The 26,588-nt window shown below is 44.5% G+C and overlaps 3 protein-coding genes and 1 long non-coding RNA gene across 10 annotated transcripts in view; 1 reads left to right on the top strand and 3 right to left on the bottom strand.

The window, feature by feature from the left end:
• Positions 1-3,188, bottom strand: part of PLAGL1 (PLAG1 like zinc finger 1) — a 46,425-nt gene extending 43,237 nt beyond the window's left edge. For 2 of the 6 annotated variants that reach the window (XM_086868956.1, XM_086868937.1), the window contains exon 1: positions 2,508-2,576. The gene's annotated coding sequence lies outside the window, so the exon portion shown is untranslated. Of the gene's footprint in view, positions 1-2,507; positions 2,617-3,030 lie in introns of those variants that run through there. The other 4 variants (XM_023923457.2, XM_086868980.1, XM_086868931.1 and 1 more) reach the window with 4 other exon arrangements.
• An 849-nt stretch (positions 3,189-4,037) lies between these two features.
• On the bottom strand, positions 4,038-12,408 carry RSPH3 (radial spoke head 3). The gene is made up of 8 exons (XM_023923454.2): positions 11,608-12,408; positions 11,362-11,452; positions 9,955-10,084; positions 9,278-9,423; positions 8,519-8,722; positions 7,296-7,458; positions 6,150-6,236; positions 4,038-4,740 (listed from the first exon to the last, which is right to left on the bottom strand). The coding sequence occupies exons 1-8, from the start codon at positions 11,736-11,738 to the stop codon at positions 4,550-4,552; spliced, it is 1,143 nt and encodes a 380-aa protein (XP_023779222.2). The 5' UTR covers positions 11,739-12,408; the 3' UTR covers positions 4,038-4,549.
• Positions 11,846-26,588, top strand: part of LOC111926757 (uncharacterized) — a 63,572-nt gene continuing 48,829 nt past the window's right edge. Inside the window, exon 1 of the long non-coding RNA XR_015280978.1 lies at positions 11,846-11,922. This is a non-coding gene — a long non-coding RNA (uncharacterized LOC111926757). The remainder of the gene's footprint in view (positions 11,923-26,588) is intronic.
• TAGAP (T cell activation RhoGTPase activating protein) overlaps positions 22,422-26,588 on the bottom strand; it is a 36,646-nt gene continuing 32,479 nt past the window's right edge. For both annotated transcript variants that reach the window (XM_023923452.2, XM_023923451.2), the window contains 4 exons: positions 26,277-26,386; positions 25,395-25,590; positions 24,760-24,877; positions 22,422-24,570 (listed from right to left, as the gene is read on the bottom strand). In XM_023923452.2, coding sequence (XP_023779220.2) covers positions 23,393-24,570; positions 24,760-24,877; positions 25,395-25,590; positions 26,277-26,386 — 1,602 coding nt within the window. In that variant the 3' untranslated portion in view covers positions 22,422-23,392. The remainder of the gene's footprint in view (positions 24,571-24,759; positions 24,878-25,394; positions 25,591-26,276; positions 26,387-26,588) is intronic.

The raw sequence follows: 26,588 nt of genomic DNA, 5'->3' as shown, positions 1-26,588 counted from the left end.
AAATGTGTCTCAATAGTCAAAAGAAGGGGAATTATCTTAGGATGCTTCCTTTCCATTGAGTCCTGGCAGAAGGGAAGGCACTGAGAGAAGACATGCAAGTGCTCGCAGAACTGCACAACAAGGAGGTTCTTGACGTAGAGAAAATTATAGAAAATAGAGGAAATAGAAGTTACTGCCTTTAGTTAGGGAGCATGAATTTGTGACCTGCCCTGGTTAAACTTCATGATTTAATGGCCTCCTTTAGGAAATAATTGTTTATTTTCTTGTATTTATGTGATTTTTTTTGTACCAAACTCTCCAAACCTCCCACTACTGTTCTCACTGATACACAGGTCAAGAGGAAATGGTACAGTCCTTCTAATCTTATTTCTCTCTTTCATTCCCACTCGTTCTATCTTCTTCTTCTTACACAAATAATCCTACTATCCATTTTCAGCATCTGCATGATCAGAGCAACCAGGAACTATTTACATGTCAGAGCACTGAACAAATCAAAAAGCAGTGGCAGCCAGCCCATTAGACAGTTACCGTACTCCAGGATCTATACCAGCTCCCATTAGTTTTGCAAATGAGACTTTGACTGCTTTGACTTACAATTCAGGGCAAGTAACACACTAATGGTGGAAAATATACTGCACATACAGTGACGCCAGGGCAGCGAACACACACAATATCAAGGAATAAAAACACAGTTTGTCACTGATCCTGTGACTGTAGCTGTGCTTCTGTTTAGCACAACTCCCTGTGTTCCAGCCAGAGCCACCTGTCCCACACAGCCCCATTTTGTGTTGTGCAGTGTGACCACTCCCCACGCACAGAGGCAGAGCGGTGCCCCTTGCACTGCTTCTCCAAAACAACAATAGGGACAGGAAGGACCAGTGAAGGGAGATTCCCAATGGCAGTATCTTTATTTCTCCCTGATGAAGGGTCAGAGCACAGCAGAGATGTTGCAGGGTCACTGGCATACTGAAGACCACACAACCAAAAAGGGACACTTGCAAGGTGCCGAGAAGGGACAGGACTGCTTGACACCTGCTGGATGTAATTAGGTATCTCAGATTTTAACAGCCAGATTTTCTGCTAAGCTTCGGGACAACCAAGAATCAGGTAATACCTGCTGATATTAATTTTACAACTGCAATGCAATCCAATCCGAGTGTTCAGATCGGGAACCTCTTTCCCATTCTGTCAGAGCTGGATTTGCTAATCTCCTGGTAATAATGCCAGGCACATCCTCTCCTACTAATTCCTGGAAAGAGAGTGTATGTGTCATTGATATTTATTCATGAAGATACTCATCGTGTCAGACAAAGTAGCCACAGACAAGAATGCACGTAGATATATCATGTATCCAAAAACATGACTTGGATTCTGTCCTATATAAATTAAAAATATCAACCGAGGTGGGAAGATTGTGTTTAAACTTACATTTTAAAGACACCTAGTACTTTTGCTCTTCATCAACTACTTTAAATATCTTCCACAAAAGTAGTTTGCCTTACTGTCCATACATTGCAAGGTGGAACACACTTGTGTTAAAGTCAGACAGGGGAAGCAACAGCCCTCAAAGAAAAGTTTGGCTGCCCAATATTCACCTTTCTAAAAAATGAACTGTCATTTGACTAAGGGACAGAAACTTCTAACTGAGAAATCAAAAACAACCAAAAGTTAAATTTTAACCAAGTTAAGTACTTTAAGAAAGAAATTAATCCTACAATGTAGTAATTCCCTCTTCCCCACAGGGGGGAAAAAAAAAAAAAAAAAAAAAAAAGTCGTGTGTCCCGTAGGACTCAATGACAGCTCTTCAAGGCTTGAACTCGGCAAGCTGTCAGCCTCCTGAAGAGGGATGGAAAACTGTCTAAAGCGTGTTGCGGCGGCTTCTGTGGGCGGGGGCTTTGATGCAGGCGTCGAGACCCGTGTGCGAGCGGCGGGCGCACCTTTGGAGCCGCAGAAGTTTTTCCAGGCGGGAACAAACCTCCCGGACCGCGACCCGCGTCCCTCGTCACGGCGGTGCCGCGGCCGCCCGCGGGTCACTGCACCGCCCGCTGCCCCACGCTCTGCCCTGAAAGCCCCGTGAGGGCCGTGGGGCTGGAGAGAGGCACGAAGGAGAGATGAGGAGACGTCCCCTCCTCCCCTAAATTCGCGGTCCTGCGGCCTTTCTGTGCCCAGAGGCAAGAGGGGCCGGGGTGGGCGCCCATCCCGGGGCTCCGGTGCGCGGCGCTGCGGGCGGACAAGCGGGAGAGCCTGCACGGCGGCCGGGGCGTGGGGAAAGTGGACGGGGAGAAGCGGAAAATAAATAACTAAAGACAAAACTCTCCTGTTGAAGGCGGACGCACACTGTGGCACAGTTTCCCTGCGGCGGCGGGCCCGGTCCGACAGTCCCGGTGCTCGGCGCCCGCCCCCCAGCGCCCCGCCCGGAGCGGGCCCCCCGCTCCCCCGAGCGCCCCGGCAGCGCTGCGGCACGGCGGAGCGCCCCCGGCCCGGCCCCGCACGCCGGCCCCGCTCACCTCATGGCCCAGCTCCGCGGGCGCCGCCCGCTCCCCCAGCGCCGGGCCGGGGAGCGCGGCGGCGGCGGCGGCGGCGGCGGCGGCAGCGGCGGCTCCTCCCGTCCCCGCGGCGGTGCCCGGCCCGGGGAGACGCCTGGCGGCGGGGCGGCGGCGAGCGGGCCGGGGGAGGGCCGGGACCGGGGGCGGCCGCGCCGCGTCCCCTCCCCGCTCCGCCCCTGCGGAGCTCCGGGGCACGCGGGGCGGGGGGAGCGCGGGGGCGGCCCGGGGGTGCAGCTCCGCCGCCGCTGCTGCCCGAGCGCTCGCTCTGCGGCGGCGCTACCGGGAAGCTTGCTCGCCGGGGAGTGCGGGCGCCGCGGCTGCCCGGCCGCCGACACTGCCTCTGCCGTGGCCGCCGAGTTGTCCTTGCCTGTGAGGATCCACAGAACCTCTTGACCTGCGCCGCTGGTGGTTAACAACTTCCCAGGAGGGCACCTCGCAGCATTTAGAATGTTCCGCGCACACGTCCCGGTTTCGCTTCCTTCACCTGGGGTTCAGCTGCAGACTCGCAGCCCAGCAGTGCCTGCGCATCCCCTGAAGCCACCAGTGGCTGTTTCTTGGGCTGTCACGGGTGAACCCTGAGGAGATGATTCCACCTTCTCCGTTACCAACATCCAAGCTGGATGGGACTTTGAGCAACCTGACCTGTAAAAGATGTCCTTGTTCATGGCAGGCGTGGGATTGGATTAGATGATCTAGAAGGCCCCTTCCGACTCAAACTACTCTGTCATTCTATGAGCCAGAGTGGACTGCACTGGGTGAATCAAATGTTGGCTCCTCATGCTATAAATGAGTAAATTTTGCAAAAGTTCGACACCATTGGTGTTCAGTAGAGAAGGGGGGTTCAGACGGGCGTCACTAGTGCAGGGTGTGCAATGTGCAAAAGGTGACACCAGCAGCGTCCTTCCCCGCGTTTCTCCAGCCGGATTGCCGCGGGCTAACCTGCCCTCTAGTGCCTGCAGCGCCCGCTCCCTCCGGCACCTCCGCGCAGCTCCGCCCTGCCCGCACACAGCCAGGAGCTGCAGACCCCCGTACAGCCCCCGTGCGTGCAGAGCTGGGCACCCTGCGGCCCTACCTGCTGCCGGGGACAGCTGCTGCTGGGAACACTGACCCAGCAAGGACACGGTGCTGTTGCCATGTAGCACAGATGTGCCTTTGTGCGGGGGCCTGCCCCACCTGAGGAAGTGGCCCGTGAACGGACAACTAACTACACACGGCAGGGAAGGCACATTTTGTCAGTCATGTCTGGTACTGTTTCCAGTAAACCGCCAGGAAAGGACGATTACAAAGAAAACCGAGACTTCTTAGCGTGTAGCTCCAGTCCCTGACCTCCAGGAGGGGCTCCAAAAGAGGATGCTGAGGGGGATTTTGCATAGGCAGAAATTCCCAGGGGCATGTAACTCTTTGAAACTGACAAGCCTCAGGAACAGCTGCTTTGGCTCTATTACTTGCTGAGACATCCATTCAAGTTTGTGAGGAAAGGAAAGACTAACATGAGTCAAAATAAATTTATTTAAGTACTGTAGTAACTACCTTTCAAAATAAGGAAAGTAAGGAAATATTGTTCCAAGAACATTATCAAAACCCTTGCAAAGGTTATTATGATGCTCTTAACATCCTTCTCATGACCTTGGTGTGGGACAGCATTACTTTTCAACCATAAACCTCCCAGGTTTTGATGGATTGGATTGGATTGGATTGGATTGTGTAAAAGGGGACAGAATTTCCATGTCATTCACTGCACTAGTAACTTCTCTCTTGATTCTACCAGCCTGAAATCAGCAATTCCAGCATATGGAAAATATGTTTTAATGCTTTACTGTTGCTTAGGTTCATTCTTCAGCGTGGCTAGGGCACAATACCTGTAAATAGTTATGAATTAATTCCTTATTTCTAAGCCACTGGTCTCCATTTACTTGATGACTTGCCTGTTTGTTACTCAGTTTCCAAATCCACTGTTCCTTCTTGACTTTATTCTTCTAACTGAGAAAGGTGGAATCTGAAGGCTATTCCTCAGCAACAGGCTGGTCAGTCTCTTCTTCCTCTTCAGCTGGTTGGTCATCAGCATCTGCCTCACCAGACACCTGGGGAGCTGCATCTGTTGCACTGGGCTCTTCAGCAGGTGCCTCTGTCGGAGCAGGTGGGGGTGGCCGGCTAAACTCATCTAAGCGTTTTTCCACCACCATACGAATCAAGGCTGAAACAGAAATAGCCACCACTTACAACCACAGAGGAAAAACACTATAATTTGAGATTATTACTTTTTTATCTATATTACTGACCTATAAATCCTTAGATAGGGTAAGAACCCTGAAATAACTCTAAAAATGAAGAAATACTTAAGGACTGGAACAAGACAATGGTACCTGGTTAAAAATTTAAACAGAATTAACAAGAATATGATAGATATTCTCATCAATATTGTATCCTGAAGCACCATTCTCTTTAGAATGTTTATTCAGTAGTCACATACAATATTTTTTTCTTAAAAGAAGAGAATTTTCCCTTCCTTCTGAAGAGCTACATGAAGAAGTGAACTTCGAGTGTACATACTGGTACATGTATCGACATAAAATACCTAACACACCAGCTGTAATTGTTCAAATCATATTATACCTTCACAAATAAAATTCAGGGTCCTGATCAAACTAAAAATAAACCAAAGGAAGCAAACACAATTGTAATACAAACCCAAAATCTCAGCAAGAGGAAAACTACAGGAATGAAGATGTAATGCAAGTGTAACAAGTGGTTTGATCTAGGAGCACACTGCTGGGCACACATACACCATGCTTTTGTGTTTCTACACAAGACAGACTTTTTCAGGTGTTTCAAATACAGCCTCTGAACAAATAAAAGAGCACAAACATTTAGCTTGAACTAGCCCAAAGAAGACCAATATTTCTACCTATTTCAAACACAAGGACATGATTATTGACTAACAAGGAGACAAGCCCTTGTTTTGATGAAAAAATCGGTCACCTCCCTTCCCAGTCAACCATGGCTTGCCATCATCCTCTTTTTGTGTAGGAGAATAACCCATAGCTCTGGAAGATTACACAAGCAAATTAAGACACTTTCATGGTATACACATGGCAGTACACAAGATGGGCTTTTCTGTTCCCACTGGCACAATCAGGTGCACTACAGAGAACACTACAGCAGTGGTGGCTATGTAACACAGAGGAAGTAGAAGCTTTATAGCAGAAAAAAATAATTGTGTTCTTTAACCATTCTGTTCCTGACATATGTGTAGTATTTCCCAGTGTTAACAAACCTCAAATAGTATAAAGTCAGAAGAGAGTGGATAGTGCAGCATGACTGACACTTCTATTGTTTCAGCTGAAAATCAGTTACCCAGTGGTATGTACTAGTAGTTTTCCAAAATTAAACATGTTAATATAGTAAAAAACCAAACCAAACCAACTAACAAACACAAACAAACAAAACCCCCAACACAAAAGGCCATGGGTACTTGGAGATTTTCCTAAAATGACACTTCCTACCTTAACCAATGATAACCATATAAATGTGACATTTGTTCTGACCAGCAAAAAAACAACCAAGAATACCAGGCAGATTACATTCCAGGATTTGGTAACTTACAGTCAAGCATCGTCCTTCCCAGAACCTTCTTCTGTAGTGTTTCTTCCACTTCTGACATCAGCCATGGAAGGAATTCTGTCTCTATATCTGTAAGAATTTAGCAGGAAGAAACAAAGGGAAAATGTCACTTTATAAAGGATGACCAGCAGGACTTGGTGGCTGTTTTTATTTGCTACAACAATTAAGGGATGAACTCCCCCTGCCAAAAGGCACTTTCTCTGTAAAGTCAGATGAAATCTCTCCACTGTTGTTTGGTTTCTTATCTCCATCCTCTTTTACTGAGGTTCATGATCATTATAGATTCAGAGCAGAGTCCTCTCAACTGCAGTTAATTTCAAAGAGGTCTGGCACCCTTGAAAGGCTTAGCACAGATGAGATACACAGTCATGTTCTAGCAAGATCCAAATAACTATCCTGAACAAGTCAGGAGAATAACATTTCCTGCCTTGCTTTCCAAAGACATTTGGCTTCTGGTCTGCTGAAAGCATTTGTTCTGTCTGACTAAGAAGCTCTTGCTTGCCTATGTATTTCTCAAATGATACTTTTTGTACACTGTGATCCCAAAGCCTTCCCTGGTTGCAAAACACACTCAGTTTCTGCATTGACCCCATGACTTACCCTGGAGAGAGTGTAACCGTTCCCAAGCTGTGGTCTGTGCCCGTGTGGAGACTGGTGAAGTGGGGTGCAGCAAGGTAGCTCATAAGAAATGACTGCTGACTCTAAGGGCTTGGAAGTCACTGATATATAATTCCAAAATTATTTTCAGGGCCTAATTCTAATTGACTAATTTGTCCCTTGCTCTGATCATCGTTCAAAAATATTCAGAATGACATACTGATTTCTTTGTTCTATAAAAACACATGTACTTCAATTTGGATCTTTCTCTCTCCCAATCCCTAGCCACCCATTTATTTCTCTTCAGTTCCAAAGTAGCTCTCCTCATTGTCACACTGTCAGCTCTTGCTTATTCTTCACTATTTGTACAGATGACCAATAATGTTTTTTTGTGTTCAGCCACAAATGCAAATGAATAAAGTCTTACAACATTATTCTAAATAATAGGATAATGTTATGTTTCATGGTTGTTTTGAGCTTTGTATTACTTCACTCTTTTTACATATTTAAAAAGAAAAAAACAAAACAAACCTCTTTCTATAGGGTCATAAAAAAATCCACTGTCATGAAGATTGTTGAAGACTGAGGGAATGAGATCAGCCAGGTAACGCTGAGCAAATGCCCGAGCTGCAATTTTCTCTGCAGTCTCTTTCTGTTTCCGCAGCTTTTCCAGGTGCTCCAGTCTGCGACGTTCCTGTCAAGGCAATTATGCGTGTAAACTTAGAGGCCTTCAGCTGTGACTCCTTTGATCTAGACTTTGAAGAATTATCATAGTCTGTGTCCCATAAATAGCAAAGATAGTAAAAACTACAGATAATTATTATCTCTACCTGGTATTTGCAGCCTCTAACTCCCACTGAAATTCCTCACGTGGAAGACTGCTTGTAAGCAAATTTGTACTTAATCTCTGGAGTATTAAAATACCCCAAATTTCAGGAAAACACATTTGTGTAGTATTCCTTTTCTGATTTTGGCAAGTCTGTAAAATAAGAGCATCACAGCTGGCCAAATTAAACCCTTCTCTGATGCCTTTGCATACATTAATCTCACGACTCTTTCCTTTATTATCACAGATCAAGCTGGTTATTTGGCTTGGAATGTGATGAATTTGGATTAGTATTTCCTAAACGTTTTATCTTCTAATATTATATCCTATTGCATGTACAAAAAAATTAAAACTCAAATTTGTTCAGGAAAACATTAGAAAATACAATTATACAATTGTATAATATAGTGGCTGAAGACTAGTAAGTAGTAATTAATTAAGACTTGCCTTTTCTGTTTATTCCTATTGACTAAATATTACCAAATAATATAAATATAGCATAATACTTTGCAATCTTGAGATGTTTGTGTGCACACAGAGTAAAGCATGCATTGTGTGTGAAAGACCAAGTATCTCTCTTACTTCCAAGCACTCTGACTATTTGTTTAGCACTAGTTATAACAAAAAGGCTTGAGAAACAGCTGTACCAAGGACAGAAGAAAATGCTGTTGGGTTTGGCCTTTTGTCCAGGTGTCCAACTACACCAAGTAATCATGGTCCAAATAAACAAAACAGTGTGGTGCTGTTGTATGAGAGCAAGTGGCAGAGTGCAGCTGTATGTTATCAAAATGCTTTAAGGTATATCAAAGCTGACAGTACCCTTTTGGGCATACCTATATGCTTATATCACAGCCTGTCATTCAGTACTGGAAATATTTTTCTCCCTTCTGACAACATTCAGACAGACTTTGCCCTTAGGAAGTCCTACCTTCTCCTCCCTGATCCGCCTGTCCTGCTCTTCCAAGCGCTGCAATTCAGCAAACTCTGCATTACGCAGCTCTGCGAAGGCACGCTGATGTGACCACAGCTGGGCCAGCTCTTCTTCCTCCATGACTTCCAGCAAAGCCTGCTCAACTGTTTTCCCAACCAACACTTCCAGGATCGGCTTAACTTCAATGTCAAAGTCAAACAGCTGAGGATGGGAGTCAGAAACAGATAAATGTCCCTTGATAACAATTACTCTTAACAAGGACTGGGAAGGAGAAAAGGAGGATGAACAAAGCCCTTGTATGGAAGTCAGGCTGGAGAGGTGCAGGTGAAGGACCTTAGTGTCAGCTAAGGCAGAGAGAATCTTGAGTGCTGTTGAGGGCTAAGTGGTGAGTGGGCTGGACTGAGACACCACACACCTTCCCACAGCCCCCGTGGGGACTGCCAGGGAGAAACTGAGCACTCACCCAGACCCTGTTTCTGTGTTCCCTGCCCCTTCTTGGGCTGGACATGTTTTTACAGAAGAGAGCATTCCTCAACACTGTATCGCTTAGCTGAAAGCAGCCGAACAAGTGCACATGGAGACACATCTTCCTTAATTTTGCACTTAACCTCAAAGCAGACATCGGTGAGTTGGATTTGGGGTTTTTTTGCATGTTCTGTGAGGATTAGTTTTTTTCTGTTTCTATTTAATTTTGCATCAGAAATGTGTCTTGTAAGGGAGAAATATTTTGACAGCACTTGTGGACTGACTTCATACCTCTCCTTCTTCTATTTGTGTGGCCACATCTTTTCCTGTTTTGGCTGGTATGAAGAGTGGAGTGGTTGGTCTGTCCAAAAACTCATCTGTTTGACACTCTCCATCAACCTCTATTATCCGATCACTAATCTCTTCCAAATACAGTTCTAGAAACGAAAGCACAATGAATACTCTAAGTGGGATTCCTTCTATTTTAGCTTTCAGCTGTTTTTGATGACTTTTCATTCTGAATTACATCCAAAGAGTGCAATAAAATGTTTTCTACAAAGTTAGGAAAAATATAAAATATCTCAAAACATAGGTCAGTTTGCTGGAAAGGCCACCTGATGCTGTGTTCTCTGTAATGTTAGGTGCACTTCATGGAAGTGAACCCCAAAATGGTAGTTCATCTTAAGCAAAACTTTTAAAACCTTCAATTTTAAGCATATATGAAATTTCTCTGATTATACTGAAAATGGAAAGAATAAATGAAGCAGTCTTGACTAGTGTTCAAGAATGTACACTGAAAAATAGACCTGGGAAAATGTCACTAGTTAGACAAGTTTAGAACCTCTGATTCCAGCAGTCTGTGATTTTAAACTGTGTGATTCTACCAACTTCATCACCAATTAAGCAAATGAATATAGATCAGCAAGCTTTTGTTTTCAAACTGATATAAAAAAAATACAGCCTTTTACCTGTCTGCACATAAACATGTTCTCTGCCCTCCACAGGCTCTGGTGTTCCCGGTTGAATTTGCTCTTGTGTAAGCTTTCTGGCCAGTCCTTGCTTCTGTGCTCTCCTCTGCCTTTTAACCTCATGGGTGCTCTGAGCAGGGATGAAGGAGAAAAACACCCACAAAACAGAATACACTTTGTACTTGAAAATGGTACTAATTTGCCCCTACAGAAAAATGAAGGTTGCTCTTTGATTTTAATGCTAGCTATCTAGTGCTTTGGATTTACTTCCTGGGTCCTGGCCCTAAATTTTCAGAGGATTAAAGACTGTATGGCATGAAATGAATAAGTTATGCTAGCTGCCTACAGGCACATAATAATGGCATCTCATGCTAAGAGTAATAACTAATTCATTTCTTATTTGAAAGTGATTATTGTATACAGAACTTTGTTAGATAAAGTATATTAAAATGATAAGTTTTCAATTTTGAGAGGTCAAATGGACTTAACTCCAGTTATCATATTATGAACAGAATTGTTTGCTAGATAAAAATTATAGGACTAATTATTGCTAATGAAACAAAAGAAACTCATAATAGCATTTAAATTCAGTATTCTACTTATGGTTTGAGATAAACATCAGCTTTGAACTTCTTAAACAAAACTCACATATAATTCACTCTAAGAAATGGCTACTGAACAACACAAAGTTATTTTCAAATGGTAGCTTTTAAAAATACAGACTTATTTAAATTAATATATGATCAAATTATCTATGTAGAAATATTCTCTGAAAACAAAGTATCACATTTGGGTGGGACTCGGAGCAACCTGGACCAGTGGAAGGTGTCCCTGACCACGGCAGGGAGTTGGAACTAGATCATCTTTAGGGTCCCTTTCAACCCAAACCATTCTAAGATTCTACGAGTTACTATTGTATCAGGCTATAGCAGTAATACAAACAAAATACTTTGGCATCCTCACAAGCAGCGTTTGCATACAGCTGGACCATTTAGCTCTGCTTCTGGGGTAGAATAAAGCAGAGTCTACCCCACGACTCAGTTTCCCAGGAGCTGCAATTCTCCCTGATGACATTTTACGTATGATAACAGATAACAGATTATCGAGTAATGAATTGTGCTCAGGACCATTACAGTAAAGAAACGGACGAGGAAAACAAAGGCATCAAGCACTTCATGGGGAATAAAAAAATCAGAACTGCGGAAGTTAATATGAAACTAAGTGCTTTAAAGAAGAGCTGGAAACAGTCACAGGCTGGTTTAATTGGAGAGCCTGTGACTACGTGAAACATTGAAAGTAAAATTACAGCTTTGGTAGTTAAAACTGTAGATGAGGAACAGCTTTGCTGCCCTACCTATGGCTTTCCAAGACAACTGTAGCATGATGCACTTTAAAGAACGCCCATACCTGCGGTGGGGGGGGCCGGACGGACAGGACATTTCCGCGCACCACTCTCGGGTCGACCATGATGTTGCCGTAGCGCCCCGGGCCCTTCTCCCTGCGGCACAGCACAGACAGCGCCGCTCGCGGCTTGCCCCGGCCGCCGGGAGAAAGGCAGGGCGGCGGGGACTGCGCTCCTCGGGAGGGGAGCTGGGCCCAGGGGAAAAGCGCGGAGGGCAGCGGGGCAGCGGCCCGCCGGACACCGGCACTCACGTCTCGTTATTGGACTGCTCTCGGTACTTGGGGCGGGAGACCAGGGAGCGGGGCTGGCTGTAGAAGCTGTAGGGCACGTCGGCGGGCATGTCGGCGGGCAGGGTCAGCTCGGACGCTCGGATGGGCATCATGGTGGCTCCGTGCGGTGGCTCCGTGAGGCGGCTCCGGCTCCGCCGTGGGCGGGCGCGCCCGAGGCGGCGGTAACGGCGTCCGTCTCCCGGGCAACGCGCGGCGCATGCGCGGGCCTGCGGCCGCGGGCGGTGCGGGGGTCGCGGGATGGCTCGGGCTGGGAGGCTCCGTAAGGATCATCCATGGGTAGGGACACCTCTCACTAGAGCAGGGGTGCTCAAAGCCCCATCCAGCCCGACGTCGAACGCTTTCAGGGTGGGGAATTCACAGCCTCTCTGGGCAACCTGCTACAGGGCCTCACCACCCTCCCAGCAAACAACATTTTCCTAACATCTAATCTAAATCTACCCCCTTCCAGTTTGAATACATCCCCCCTTGTCCTGTAATAATGCCCTCGTAATAATCCCCTCTCCAGCTCTCTTGTCGGCTCTCCGGTACTGGAACCCGCGGTCAGGTCCCCCCCGAGCTTTCCCTTTGCTGTAGGCGCCTTCCCCCTCACGGAGCTGTTCCCGCCTGACGGAGCCCGAGCCTCGGGAGGCGCCGGGCGCTGGGGAAGCAGCACCGTGACCCACGGCGGGGTCGTGCTCGGCAGCAGCGCCGCGGGGCCCGAGGCAGTGAGGGCTCGCACCGCGAGGTGTCACCGTCCTCCCTTCGCCTCCGGGATAACTCCCCCGGGACCCGCAGCTTCCCAGGGAAACGCGAGGTGGTGGCTTAACTCCATCTGCTGGCGTGCAAAGGCTGGCCGGGGGGTCGCGAAACCCTGAGGGGGCCTCAAAGGCATGGGGAAAGCTGTGGAGCAGGAGAAACTATTGGAAAAACAAGTTTAAAAATAAACACCCCAAACTAAAAAAAAAAAAACAAAACCAAAAAAAAAACACAACCAAAAACTACCAAAAAGCCAAGTGTGGGAGGCAAGGGGAGAAAAAAAGAATATTTTTGTCATTCATTATTGTACAGATTTCAGAGTCAATAGATGAATGGGAATTGTGTTGACTGCACTGTTGCTGGCTGGGACAAGCGGACATGGGCCTTCAGAAGTACAGTGCAAGTGTCACTGGGGTAGGAGGGGAGAGCAGTCCTTCAGTATTTGCTTGTGTCTGGGCAAGCAAAGTTAATGAATGGGTCCTCAGTCCAGCCAAGTCAGAGCACTATTGTCCTTAAATTTGACCAGAACCAATACAATCCTTTGATTTTGGAGACCTGACTCATATTTTCTGGAAATTTAAGTTTGGCTACATAGTTGGCTATGGTGCTTTTAGACTGGGGACTTCAAATCTGGGTAGACCTTTGCATGATTGTTACAGATCTGGTGTTTCTCTTCATGTGAAAAACAGCTGTAGCATAGCCTTAAAAATATCAGTTTAAAGTTATCTAGAGTGTGCTTCCTGAATAACCCTAGAAATTTGGCTAGAATGGATTGGATAGGAGGGCAGTAAGAAGACAGCCTGTAACCACTGGAGCTAGGATTCCTGAGAATCTGCCTGTTCCCTCTTGACCACAAATCTTGTGAAGATGAAGGTGTTGCATCACAAGTTAATTTTGTTAAGCTGGCCTCGGCTGGTGTCTCATTTTTTGGATAATTTCTTGTTCACCTGTTATGTTCACTGGTTGAATGGCAGCAACTCTTCTCTTTATTGCCATGAAACACTGCTATCTCCTCAGTTACTAGTTTAGTGCAAAGGTCTCTGCAGGTTTATAAGTGACAAAGCCATGGCCAGAACAAAGGCAGCTCTTCTCCCTTTCTCCCTCTTATGCTGTTTTTTAGTTTTGTTTTTTTCTTTTTTGGGGTGTGGGGGTGGTGGGTGTTTGGTTTGGCTTTAGTTTGGTTTGTTTTTGTTTTTGCTTTGTGTGTGTATGTGTTTTGGTTTTGGGGGGATTTTTTGCTAAAAATACCTGGTGAGTTCTGGGACACTTTGTGTCATCACAAGACTGAGAGGAGCAGGACCCAAAACCACGTTGATTGTAATCAGATTTCTGCTGTTAGTTGTTTTCTGGATCTTACAGTAGCAATGTCTTTTTCACATATTCTTGGGAGGATTTTCTTGGACCTACACAATCACAGTGCCACAGGTACTACCTGGGAAATGGGCCTGGCAAGCAAGGAATGAATCAACCCATCTCCCATATGGCAGCTAAGAAAGGTATTTTGAAGGGAGCCTTCAGCTGACTTAAGCTGCAGAACGAGGGCTTTATCTCCTTCCAGGTTTGCTGTGGGTCTGTTAAAAGGCCTTGAACATACTTGGTTTTTTGTTTGTTTTCATGAGAATTTCCTGGCACTGTACCATGCCTTATGGCATGCCCTTGGCTTTCTTTTTTCGGATGTGAAACAAGTTTATTCACAGCAAAGCAAATGTGAAGGGTGTCAGTGTGTAGTAACAGAAGATGTACACCCACTACTTCCTGCAGCACTTGGGATGCATCTGTAACTAGCGAATGACACCTTGAAGTACAATATAAGGGATCTACAGTGCTGATCCTGAGGCTTCCTGGGGCTCTAGTTTGGATGTTGCTAGACTGGGAGACCTTGTGCCACGGTGCGTTGCACGATACAGTGCTGAGCAGACTAGCTGAGCCCAGTTTCCACCATCTTAACTTTTTGCAGCATTTCATAATTAAGAAAAGAAGGAGGTTTATGGACCTAGGCAATGCTTAATCATCAAAAAAGGACAGGAAGGGGCATAATGCCTTCCTAGAGCATTGTCTTCTATCTGGAGTAGGACCATGGTTGCTATAGTCACAGGAATGCTTCCCTGGTGTAAAACTGTGTAATTGCATGAAATATGGGTTAGATTTGGTTCTCCATGGTCCTGAGACGGAATTTTAATATGTGATTCTTACCCCCTTGAGCCTGCAGTTAAAGGCATGGATCTCTCAGTCTTGAAAGTAACTTTTTGAAGCCAAAATGCCATTGCTTTCAAGTAGACATCAAAGAATCACAGAGCAATCAATACTGAAAAGGGCTCTGGAGGTCTCTAGTGCAACCCTCTCGCTACAAAAATAGATCAGATTGGTCAGGGCCTTCTCCTGCCAGCTTTTGAAAATCTCCAGGGATGGAGATGCATGAAATAGCCATGAAAATCCAAGAAATCATCGTGCCCTGAGATGTCTGATGGAAATACAAAAAGCACAGACATGGAGAGCTGTCTGTGTGACTGCAAAAATGAAAAAAACACAGAGCCCAGGTGAGGTGTATATGTACTATTTGTCCTGATACTGGGAGAGAACAATTGATAGACATGCCCTGAAACCTGTTTCAATTTGCTGCAGGGATGTGATCAGAGAAATTAGCCAATACTGTGTCAGTGTCGTATCACTGCCAGCCTGCAGATGGAGTCTTTGCTGCTGTTCATGGGTGCTGGGCTCAGGGCATGAGGCCTGGTCCTAACAGGGAGATACACAGCTTTAAAAAACACCATGTGCCAACCTGGGAGTTTTGACAGATGGGAGACATAGAAGGAGAAATAAATACCGAGCTAAACTTGAGTTCTGCTGGTGACATCAATATTTTTTTAATAAGGGTTGTTAATAATGATATAGAAACATTAATAGAAAAAAATTTAGATCCTATCACTCATATATTCAACCCAAATTATTAAACTTCTTTTTCTGTGTAGCAGCACAGCTTCCTCTCTACTCCAGTTCTGAGTTTGTGGGGTTGGGCAGGACTAGAAAGTTTCAGTTCTCAAGACCTTAATTTCACCAACACTAGTGAAAAAACAGTAATTATTAATCATGGTTTCCAGACAAAATTTACAATGCTGTTTCCCCCTACCAATTTACCTCTGACTCTCAGCACCATTTTCCCTAGGTTGCCTTTCCTCCATGTTCCCCTTGTTTTCTGGAAAAACAAGCTTTGTTTTTCAGTGGTACAAGCCTGCTCTTGGGGCTGCATTCTTGCCTTTTGTCACCATGTGCTTTCAGAGAGAGTGACTAGAAAAGATTACGAAGGGGTTATAAAGCATCTCAGAGAGTGGAGCACACTGAATTTTAAACTATCATTCATTACATTGCCAAATGGAAAATCAATTGTTGGTGACCTTCCTGTTTAAACTCAGATTGTGCATTGCTATCCTGCTCCACCCCCTTTTTACCTCCCCCTGCCTTGAATAGGGCTCTCCCGCTCCATCTTTTTGCCCTAGGAAGCTCTGCCTTATTTTGCATCTCCTTCTATTGAGGGAAGTTGTTCAACTGCACTGAACTTGCAGAGTAAGAAACAAGACAGATCTGCTTCTGTTGCTCCTTCACTGTAGTCTTGGTGTTCATCCATCTTGATATAAACTGCCCTTTATCACATCTCTGGGATGCAGATCAGTATCACCGGTGCTTAATTTGAGATAAAATGCAAAATCCAAAAACTGCACTGGGTAGGAGGCTTTTTGGAAAAAGCAGACCCAGATGTTGAACACTCTAACTACAAGTCTCTGGTCTTTATCTCAAGATTATCCACCCTGATGACCTATGGAGAATTAGTGGCTGCTCTGCTGTTTCTCACACCCAAGGATTTCTCAAATGTCATGTCTTATGGTGTCTGTAGCTCACAAGATGGGTGTGCATCTCTGTATTGTATCATGTAACACTCTGTACTTCTCAGAGTACAGCCCTGCAAAGTTGTTGGATGATACTGTGGTTGCTTTCTCACCTGGTCACCAGTTGTGCTGAAGAAATACAGTAGGTAAATCACAGACACAGCTGCACAGGTGCACTTGCTAAATGTTTATGATGGAGAGAAAATTGCATGGCCCAAAGCTCTGCAGCAAGCATGTGGAAGAACAGAAAAAAATCTCTAATCTGTGTTGTAAGAGCATCTTTTCTGATCACCTGACTTGGAAACTGCTTGGATTTGGCTTTATTTTTTTTAAAAAAAACAGTTTTATAATTTTCAGCACAACCTGTGGGATACGGAAGGTGCAGGGTGTGAATATGAACTGTTGTTGAGGAAGTTGGTGGGAGGTTTGTGGGTTGTAGGAAGGAAGAGTTTTGAGTAGCCGTTGGATAAGTTCTGTAAATAGACTTTTTGGCTGAAGAGCATGTTTTGTTTAGAAAGTGTGAAACCCTTCATAGAAACCTTTTCATATTATTACCTAGCAGAGGAAGCAGAGCTCAACGGAGTTAACTGTGTTTAGAATTTATGAACCATTTGTTCATATTTATGTGCTGACACCTCAGGTTAGAAACAGAAAATAATCTGTGTTTTTCTCTCCCTTTGTAGAAGAACAGGTAGAACTTGGAATGGGTTTCACTCAGAAGTGAGATTTAAATTGATATATTTATCACAGTGAATGGGAAAGACTGATTAAAACAATCAAAGCATTGGATTTATAGAAAAAACATTATTCCATAATTAGTATTTCTGAATAACAGATAGTCAGAAAAAACAATTTTTACCTAGCTGCCACAGAGACTTGAAGGCAGCTATGTATATGATAGTCAGCTGTCCATATGAGGATTATATCACTTCAACAATGGCTGCCCCTTTTCCTGTGGATCTTTCTCTCTATCATTTTCTGACCTTTTATTTAAAAATTACTCCCTCTCCTGAATTTTTAGCTTTCAGAAGATCCTCTAAAGTTTTCACTCTGTTCTGATGACACATGTGATAAGGACTGACTGCTAACAAAATTCAGAGAAAAATGTAACCAGAACGCCTACCCAAGGTGGGTTTCCTTTTCCTGTAGTCAGAAATTGTCCTCCTGGAAATACATGATAGCCACACTAACTGTGGTCTGACTCATTCTACCAGAGTAGCATCATGTTCTTATTTGTTCAGAGTTTAGCCCTGTGATAGCCAAGTGGCCTCACTGTAGTAAAAAGTAATATTCTCTTCTCAGGTTAAGAGACCTGCCTGGGTATGATAGGAAGCTGAAATTGTCACTTGCAGTTTATGAACAAGGAATGAGTCAACCTGGGAATAACCTGGTGTTGTGCTGCAGCAAGCCACCTGGTCTCCTGTGATGTATGAGCACCAAAACCAGAACAGTCTGTACAGAAATAAGAACTCCTATTTCCAGATAAAAAACAACACAGATGGGGTTCTTATCAGCTGTGATACTTCTTCAAGCTGTAATTGGAGACATTTGACAGCAGTATTACAAGAGGAGCCATTATGTAAAAACCATCATGTGTGGAACTCCCTATAATATGGAACTGAACTATGAAGCAGTAATTTTATTATTAGCTTTCCACATCAGTATTAGCTTTTTAACATTAAGGTATACATAATACAAGCAGAATCCCCAAACTATCCATTTTGGCTTTAGTGTTACAAGAAATTAGAGATCTAGTTCTAAGCAAAAGGCTGAAGAGATACAATCCCATTACAACAACAACAAAAACTCCAAAGTTCTTGGCTTTATTATAAGTGCCAGAATTGTGGACCACAGTCACATTTTACAGAGTGGTTTGGTCTCAAAAGCAACAGAGTTCTGGGTGACCAACAGGATGCTCTACCTTCCCTTATACTACCTGTCAGTGCAGGGTGTGCAGTCTTGTTCACCAATTACACCACGTTGAAACAAGAAGATGTCAAATCCTATTTCACCAAAATGTATGCAGTATAAAGAACTCTGAAGAGCCAAATGCACACACACAAAAGGAAAAGCCAGCTGTACATGTTGTAAATATGAAATACAAAGTGTGGGCAAAATAGGTTGGTGTAATTCCATCCACTAATATTTTTGCCTTGGTTTTGTGCCGGCAAACATTACACCAGTGTTGCATCTTGTGCTTGGGGTACAAAGGTAGCAATCATGGGAGGAAGATACAGAAGAAAGATCTTACATAGAGCAGCGGTTCTGTTCTCTGACAGTGTCCAGTGAAAGGCTTTCTTGGGTTATGTTGAGGCAGCTATCACAGAAAGTTACCATGGCAGTAACAATTCTCTTGTGCATCATTGCTAAGTGGCTAGAAGTTGTTCTTCCTCAGGTGTGAATTCTTTATCTTTTTAATTTTCACAGTTCCTAGAAATAAATGCCACTCAGATAATAGCTTTGAAAAGAGGTCAGACAGCTGATAAGGCTTCTCCCCCAAGACCTTGCTTGCAGAGGCAGAAAAAAATTTACTGACAATTCCTGTTCTCAGAGAACATGAGCAAATTACTGAAAATATCACTTGCATCCTAGTTTGTGCATTGCTTTCATGAGGAACAGGGGAAACAGCTTATTTTGATTCATTATTTCACCTTAACCTAACTCCAAATGTCCTTCCATCATACCTGACAGCCCATATTTCCACACAACAAGAGATGTGCAGACTGCTTGATAAAATCCCAAAAATTCAAGGACCTCTGTCCATGGGAGGTTCATCCTGAGGCTTTCCATGGTTACAGCTGTGAACTGAGATCACTGGACTTTATGAATTCTGCATTTTTTTTTCTTGTAGCTTGCTGGGAGTTTCCTTCTCTCATTCTGATTCTCTGTATGTAGAGAGAATAAAACAAGGCAGGGCAAGGCAGGACTGAAACTAGACAAGTTTTGATGGGGCTTACTGCAATAACAACCAGTGCAGATAAGATGGGAAAATGTGGAAGAATTGGAAGGAGAAAAATAAAACTGGCTGACTGAGAGAAATGGGTCTCGGGCTGGAGAGGAAATGAAATTGGGATTTTGAGAGCGAGTCAAAGGTTGGGGCTTGTTCACTTAAAAGAGAAATAGCTGGATGAGGTCAGAAATGGAAGCTGGGAATGGAGAAGGAATGAAAATGAGACAGAGGTAAGGGGTCAAGGATGGAGAAGATAAAATCTGAGTCAGAGTTTTCTATGGTGGGATGGAGCAGAAAGCACCAAACTCTGGAGGGGGGCAAGCATAAGAACCTATACCTGCTCAAGAAGGCTTCTTCTGAAGGCTCAGATGGTGCCTAAAAGAAGGCTTTGATGGTGCCTAAAATAACAAGTGTTACTGTTTCTCTGGTGGCAGTAAAAATGTCAGCCCTAGATTATAGAGACCTGCATTCAAGGTATCTAAATATATCATGTATGTGGGAGGTGGGAGTCTAATCTTATATCACAGTCAGAGGAGACTTTGGGAAAGGGTTTTACAACCTAAGTATCTGTAATTTTGATGCCTTAGGAAATTCCTATGGTCCTAAGATATCCAAATGACTTGGACACATTCTTTCAAATAACTTTGTTCTACTTGCACTCAATTCAGTCCCAGGAATTCAGAGAACTGAGACACAAGGAGCCTGTGCCTCATTTTCTGCAGACTGTGCAGAAACACAAGCCTGGCATACAGATAAATAAATGTATGTGTCTACATCTGCAGTCTGCACCTGAGTGTATGAATGCCTGTGGTCTGAATGGTTGTGAAACCTGCAGGCATGATGTTTCTCTCAATCTTCACTAATATTCCAACATACAGTTGATGCCATCATCCCTTTTCTGTATGTTGTCATCCTTATTCAACTGGCAGGGAACAAGTTTGACACTTCCTGGTGCTCAATATGGTTAAGGAAGTAGGTATTCCATGAGGAACTCCTTTGTTGTTCTGTTTGTTCCTTCAAATCATAGCAAATGAAACAGGTATATGTCCAAAACCTGGATATCTGCTAGGCAAACTGTACTGGGGAATGCCAGAACTAAAATTTTCTCTTTTGCTGCACAACCTTTTTTCCTTACTGGTGCAGGTGCATCCTGTGGGGAAGAACAGAGTGCATCGCTTGTTTGAAGACAACAGCAGGATGCAAACATAAGAAACAGAACTCAAGCTGAATCACCAGCCTTAATTCCAGCATTGTCTTACAAGGCACTGGTTTTGATTTTTTGCTTTAATATTGCTTTTTTTCTCCTCTTCCAGTCCTACTTCCAAACTTATGTTTGGGGTGTCTTCATGAAATTTAATTAGAAAATTCTGTGTGTGAAGCAAGTGGTGCAATACTGATGATGGAGAAATTTGTGGAAAATGGAAGGCTGACTGTCATCATTCAACTCTTCTACCAAAATCCATTTCCAGGATGAAAATGACCAGTTGACCCAGTTGTAAATGAGTGTTTGATCTTTCTGGCTGAGGAATCAAAGACAGCTTTGGCACAGCACTTGTAAAACAGATAATCCACTTGTTGGATGTAGGAGGGCCTTACTCTTAGAGTCCAGGATAATTGGTCTGGATCCTAGAATACGGTAGGGTGGGCTGGAAGCATGATGAAATGGTTTTCTGAGCCAAAGGCAACTAAGTGCTAAAGCAAAGTTCTCTACTTCCTGTGTTATTCTAGTCTTTTGAGGTCTCTTATCTGCCTGTATAGAAGAAAAATCACTTCTGTGCAGAGATATGACATGAAAATAATGCTGACTAAACACTCAAGTCTGAAGGGATGAAGAAAGTAAAAACAGTTATCTGTCAATGAGGATGTAAATAACTTTTGGGGTGTGTTTGCATTCAGATTTTCTTTAATCATGGTGTTCCCTGGACTTGAAGAAATGCAAGAGCAGGATGAGGAGGACGAGGCCACTCTTCTATACAGCTCTTTCACCTTAGCCCTTTTTTGTTAACAATTTGTAGAGCTTCTCTCTCTTCCTTTTCCTCCACCAGTTGAAAGTGTTCTTTTCCAAATGTGTTTTTCTTATCCAGGAGCTGGAAGGTTTAGACTCATCTATAATGAATATTTAAGCCCAGGTAGGTTTTCTGAGTGGGATTGACATATATGCTTTAGGATTCCTTAGACCTAAAGAGAGACTTTCCTCATCTCTGGTGAAGTGACCGTGTTTATTCACCCCGGGTTGTCTGGTGTGGTTACAGAGCAGGAATCTTCTTGGGAGACTTAGTCTTCTCACAGTTAAAAAAGAATCAGTCACTTAACAGAAAAGGAGCTGTATTGGTTTTTGATTACATTTCAAGGTTTGTGTTTTCTGTTTTGTGGCCTCTGAGCCTTTTCACTCGCACATGGACTATCTCTTCATACTTGTTGTGCCACGTGGGAAAGATGCCTGTGTTTGTTCCGCAAGAAAAGTATAATTCCACTTAATACTGAACAAGAGGAGTGCAAGGAGATATTTTTTCTGTGTGGTCAAACACAAACAAGAACAGATTGCCCAGAGATGTTGCAGAGCCTCTGTCAGTGGAAATAGTAAAAAACTATCTGGACACAATCCTGGGCAACCTGTTTTATCTGACACTGCTTGAGCAGTGGGGTTGGACAGGAGGTTCTCAAGCCTCACTGGTTCTGTGACCCAGGAGATGCAGATTCAAGAAAAATGTTAACACCTTTTGCATCAGAGCCCTCTCATTCAGCTTGCCTGGAAGCAGAGTGCCACTGTTCAGGTGGGTGAGAGAAGTGATGGTTTCTCTAGTTTCAGCCTGCCAATATGGTCCTAATCATTATTTCTTCTGTCAGGTCAGGCACCCACCTTCCCCTTTCTCTGTGTCATGGGAACACCTACACCTGCAAAACATAATTCCTGAGAAGATGGTGTGTCATTTTTAATGTGTTTCATTTTTTTTGGAGCAGTTTCACCTCTTGGCAGCTTACTTGCTGTTACATGGTAGTAGAATGTGTTTTCCTGACAGAGAGGGATTTGTAGCCTGCAGCCTCTTACAACAATAGCAGTGATGCTGCTGGTCATTTACTTTGCTTCCTGCTACTCAGCTATGTTACATCATTCAAGCAGACCTGCAGTACCTCTAGAATAGTATAAAAGTAGGTATAGTACATGTAGGGCCTGGACATTTTAAAATCAGACAATGGACACTTGAGCATTCATGCAGAAAAATGATTTATTGTAGTGAAGTTACACAGGAGAAAAACGTCTCCCTGCTCCTGGTTTAAGGCTATGCTGAGCTGTAAAAGCACGTTGCACTTCCAGTCATTTTTACGGGTTTATAAGGACACCACCTAGTATTTTCTTTTTTGTCTGTTTTCTTTAATGAGCTTTAATTATTAAATGTGGAATCCAGAATATTTTGTTGTAGGAATTTTTGTTTGGTTTTTCATTTTTTCCTTTCTTACTTGCTTTCTTGCTTTCTTTCTTGCTTTTCCTTTCTTGGTTTTCCTTTCTTCATCTGTCCAGTTTATTTAGTCTAAAAGCACCTCAGGACACATGAGGGTTACTTCATACATTGCCATCATGACCTCATAGGGCTGTAACCCTGGGCTCAGTGTACAACACTAATGCTGCTTAGTGGTCAGATCATTCTTATCACCAGCAAGCAGGAAGATGGAATGGCGGCAGGTACAGAGGTTTTATGGAACAGTGCTGAAGTGGCCTAGATGACAGAATAGCCCTTCCCCCACATTTAATGCATAAAATCAGCAAAGCACTGCATCAGCCTGGCACATATACACACATGAAAAATGGTACAGGGTTTGTGACCATACAGGAAACAAAAAGAAGGTGAGACAGGTTTTGGACCTGCCAACCTTTTAATTGTCATTTCAGAAAAACAAATACAACACTGTTTATCATCTGCTAACTACTCTTCCCACACAACAGGTTATGTACAGCATAGTAACTTACATTTTTACATAATGATACACAGGTCTTCACCAGCAACAACTCTTGTGGTGAAAGGATGTGACATGTCAGGCTGACTGACACTTCAGAAAAAAATAGTTCATGCAGAGCTAGCTTATTCTTTGTCTCTTGAAAGTAAAATCTTACAAATGGTTAGCAAGATGTCTATTTTTACAATATTTACTTTGTACAGTGCAAAGAGGAAGGACAGGATTTTTAAACATAGGACTCCTTAGCATACTGGATCTGCTCTACCTCAAAAACCAGCTGGCTGCACCTCCTAGCCACATACTCAAGTTTGTTCTTTTGACAGGACTCAGACATGGCTCTCATCCGGTAGACTCCTGGAGTCACGGGTAAATTCACACGGGAGTTCACTCCTACACTGATGCTGAAGGTTTCAGTTTCCATGTCAGAATCCTTTGTTGCAGAAACTCTGGCACTGCGTAGATCCCTCAGGTCCATATGCGCTGTGTCCTGTGCACTGTGGCTGCGTGGATGAGGCAGCAAAACGTCCTGGTTTGACACTGCTAATCTCAGAGTCTGAACCGTGAGATTTTGGGAAGGAACTTTAGTGGTCAGGCAGTTTTTAACAGCCTCTTCATAAGAGGGTGGTTTTCCTGGGTTTTTCTGGTCTACCTCTCTGAACACTTCATCGACCGACCTGAGACGGGGCCTTTGCTGATACTCCACAGGCAATAGTTTGTCATCATTACGGTTGTCCTCCTGGACAATTCTGCAGGAGAACTGGTCTTCTTTCTTTGTGAAACTGTCCCTCTGAAAAAACATGGTTTTTCCAGGCCCCCAACTCTGGGTTTTTATTAGTGTTTTCCTGTGATTTGCAAAAGAGAATGACATGGAATGTTTTTTGATCTCTCTGCTAGGTGTACTGCAGTCTCCAGTGGCTTTGGTAGAAAAGGACTGAGGCCTATTTAAAAAGGTTTTTTTGGGACTGGAGGGTGAAACTACTGGGGAGCTGGTGAAAACTGAGCCATCAGAGCTCTCCAGGGAGCAACTGGAAGATGTTTTGGGTAGAGAGTCAGTTGATAACTGTGAAGGTAAGCCAGCAAGACGTTCCTCCAGTGCCTCCATCCATAGCTGTTTCTGCTGAACTGGAAAATTGTCCTCACTTTTGTTTAGCCTTTGCTTCCTTATTGTGTCATCAAGGCAATTCTGGAAGGACAGGTCTGACTCTGAGTACCTCCTGTCCATTGTGCTGATGTCATTTCTGAAATTAGTCAGTGAAGAGGCAGAGATATTTGTTGGATATTTTCTGCTCACAGTAGCACTCCTCCCTTTGGCCTGTTCCATCTCAGAGGTACAGGGGCTGCCTTCTGCTTCAGGATCTGGGCTGTCATAGGCAGAGTCATTCTGATAAGCTGCACAGAGTTGTTCTGTGGGGAGAAAGCAGACATTAGTTTTCACTGACCAGTTGAGGATGAAAGAGAACTACACAGAGAGGGTACAGAAGAGGGCTTCAACAATCTTAAGCTCTCTATATTTCCACAGATATATTCACATATCAAATTCAATAATTTGGCCCAGCAGCCCCAGTTGGCAACATCCCCAATCCCTTCTCATACCTGTGGATCTGTCTGTCTGCTCTGGTGACTCCTCAGCCAAGGCACAGGCAGGGAAGACAATGTCTTCCTCAAATATTTCCAAGCAGTTGTTTATGAGAAACTCCACCAGCACTGTAACCTGCATGCAGAAAACAGCCCATTTCAGTCAAGACATATTGAAGACTCTTTCCTGATCCTGCCTGCTGTCTTTGTAGGAAGGACAGCACAAAGTAGGGTGGCTTCTGCCAAAATTGTGGCTTAAAGTCCAAGGGTGAAGCCACCTTGGAGGATAAGGCCTGATGCTGCAGACAAATGGAGCTGCCCCAATACAGACAAATCACCATCACCCACAGCTTTGGCCTCACTGCGCGGGGCCCAGGGGTGATAATGCCCACGCGTGCCCCCTGCCCTCCACATGCAAAGTCTGCAGGAGCTGTGACTTAAGGGGCTGCAGGGCAGCTGCTGCTTTTGCTCAGAGAAGGCGAGACGAGGGTTAGCCTGGCCCAGCCCACCGCAGGCTGAGGGACACCTGAGCTGAGGGGTACCCCCAAGGTCCAGGGGTGCTGTTCTGTTCAGCAGCTGCAATGGCAGTGGGATCCCTGTGGATGGCTCTAAATTGCCCCAGAGGGAACAGCTGCTTGGTGAGTTCAACACACCTTGTCATTCATCTCCTTCTGCACTTCCAGCGGCAGCGCGCTGTCCGTCCCTGGGCTCAGCATATTTGGGCCAATGCAGATGGCCAGGTTGCTGGAGTCCATCCTGTTGGTCTCGGCATTTTGGCTGATGTGGTGCAACAGAGAGAGCAAGAGCTTGAGCAACACGAGGTTTGGTCTCGGCAGCTTGTCAGCCACCCTGCGTGAACACAAACAAAATGTGATGTTAATTGATGGTGCAGTGGCCTCTTCTTCTTGATTTGAGCAAGTCTCAATTTAACATAGTACAACACCACTTCCTCCAGTCAGGGCCGTGTATGTGCTCTCTGTGTCTTTCAGAAATCCCCATCTGCAGCTGAGTGCATGGTTAATTATGAGACCTATAATTACAAGATCTTGACTGAAAGGCAGCATTGCAGAAGCCCATGGCCTGGAACAGATGGGATGACATCAGGAGATGTCACTGGAGGCTTCCCAACTCATGTGGTTGTGCTGTGGGTCTTTCAAAGCACTCCCAGTGAGCCTCCACACCTCCTGTTCCTGAGGAACAAAACATGGTAGTGGTCTCCACGTGTCCAACTTCACCCCCAGCAGATGTGAAGGCTCTGTGTCAGTGCCTGTCCCACAGTACTGTGACCATGTTAGCCGAGGCACTGCAGCCTCTGCCCTCTTCCTGCGTTGCTGGTTTCATAAAACAATCTCAAATAACTGCAGGAAGTGCTGCTACTGGAGCCCTCTAAACCAAACCCAATAGCAATAGCAGTCTGGTATAAATGACGGGCTTTTAAATGAGACAGACTCTTGATTTGGAAGACATTTTTAGCCTCTACCAGACCCTCCATTACATTGGCACTGATTGCAAAATTTACTGGTTGACAAACTTACTCTTTCAATTCTTCAATTTTTTCTTGCTTGCTTGGCTTCTCTAGAGCTTGCATCCATTTCTCATAGAGGTCAGCTGACAGGAGTTTGGAGGGAATATTTCGGAGAAAATCCTGCAAGGCCAAGAGATTTAGATGAAGCTTTGACACTACCCCTGAGCACAGAGAGAGTGTTACTGTCACCTGGGCTCTCTAGGAGGCAGGTTGACTTGAGCTACCTGACCATCAGCACTGACAGAGCAGTGCAACGCACAGATGCACTTGCACTTGTGTAGTAACAGGATCCAGCTTTCAGTTGCTTTTCCTTCACCCATAA

The sequence above is a fragment of the Cyanistes caeruleus genome, chromosome 2 (genome assembly GCF_971803275.1).
Source record: "Cyanistes caeruleus chromosome 2, bCyaCae1.hap1.1, whole genome shotgun sequence".
Lineage (NCBI taxonomy): Eukaryota > Metazoa > Chordata > Aves > Passeriformes > Paridae > Cyanistes > Cyanistes caeruleus.
Note: the sequence above shows the minus strand (reverse complement) of the source record. Positions and strands in the feature narration are given on the sequence as shown.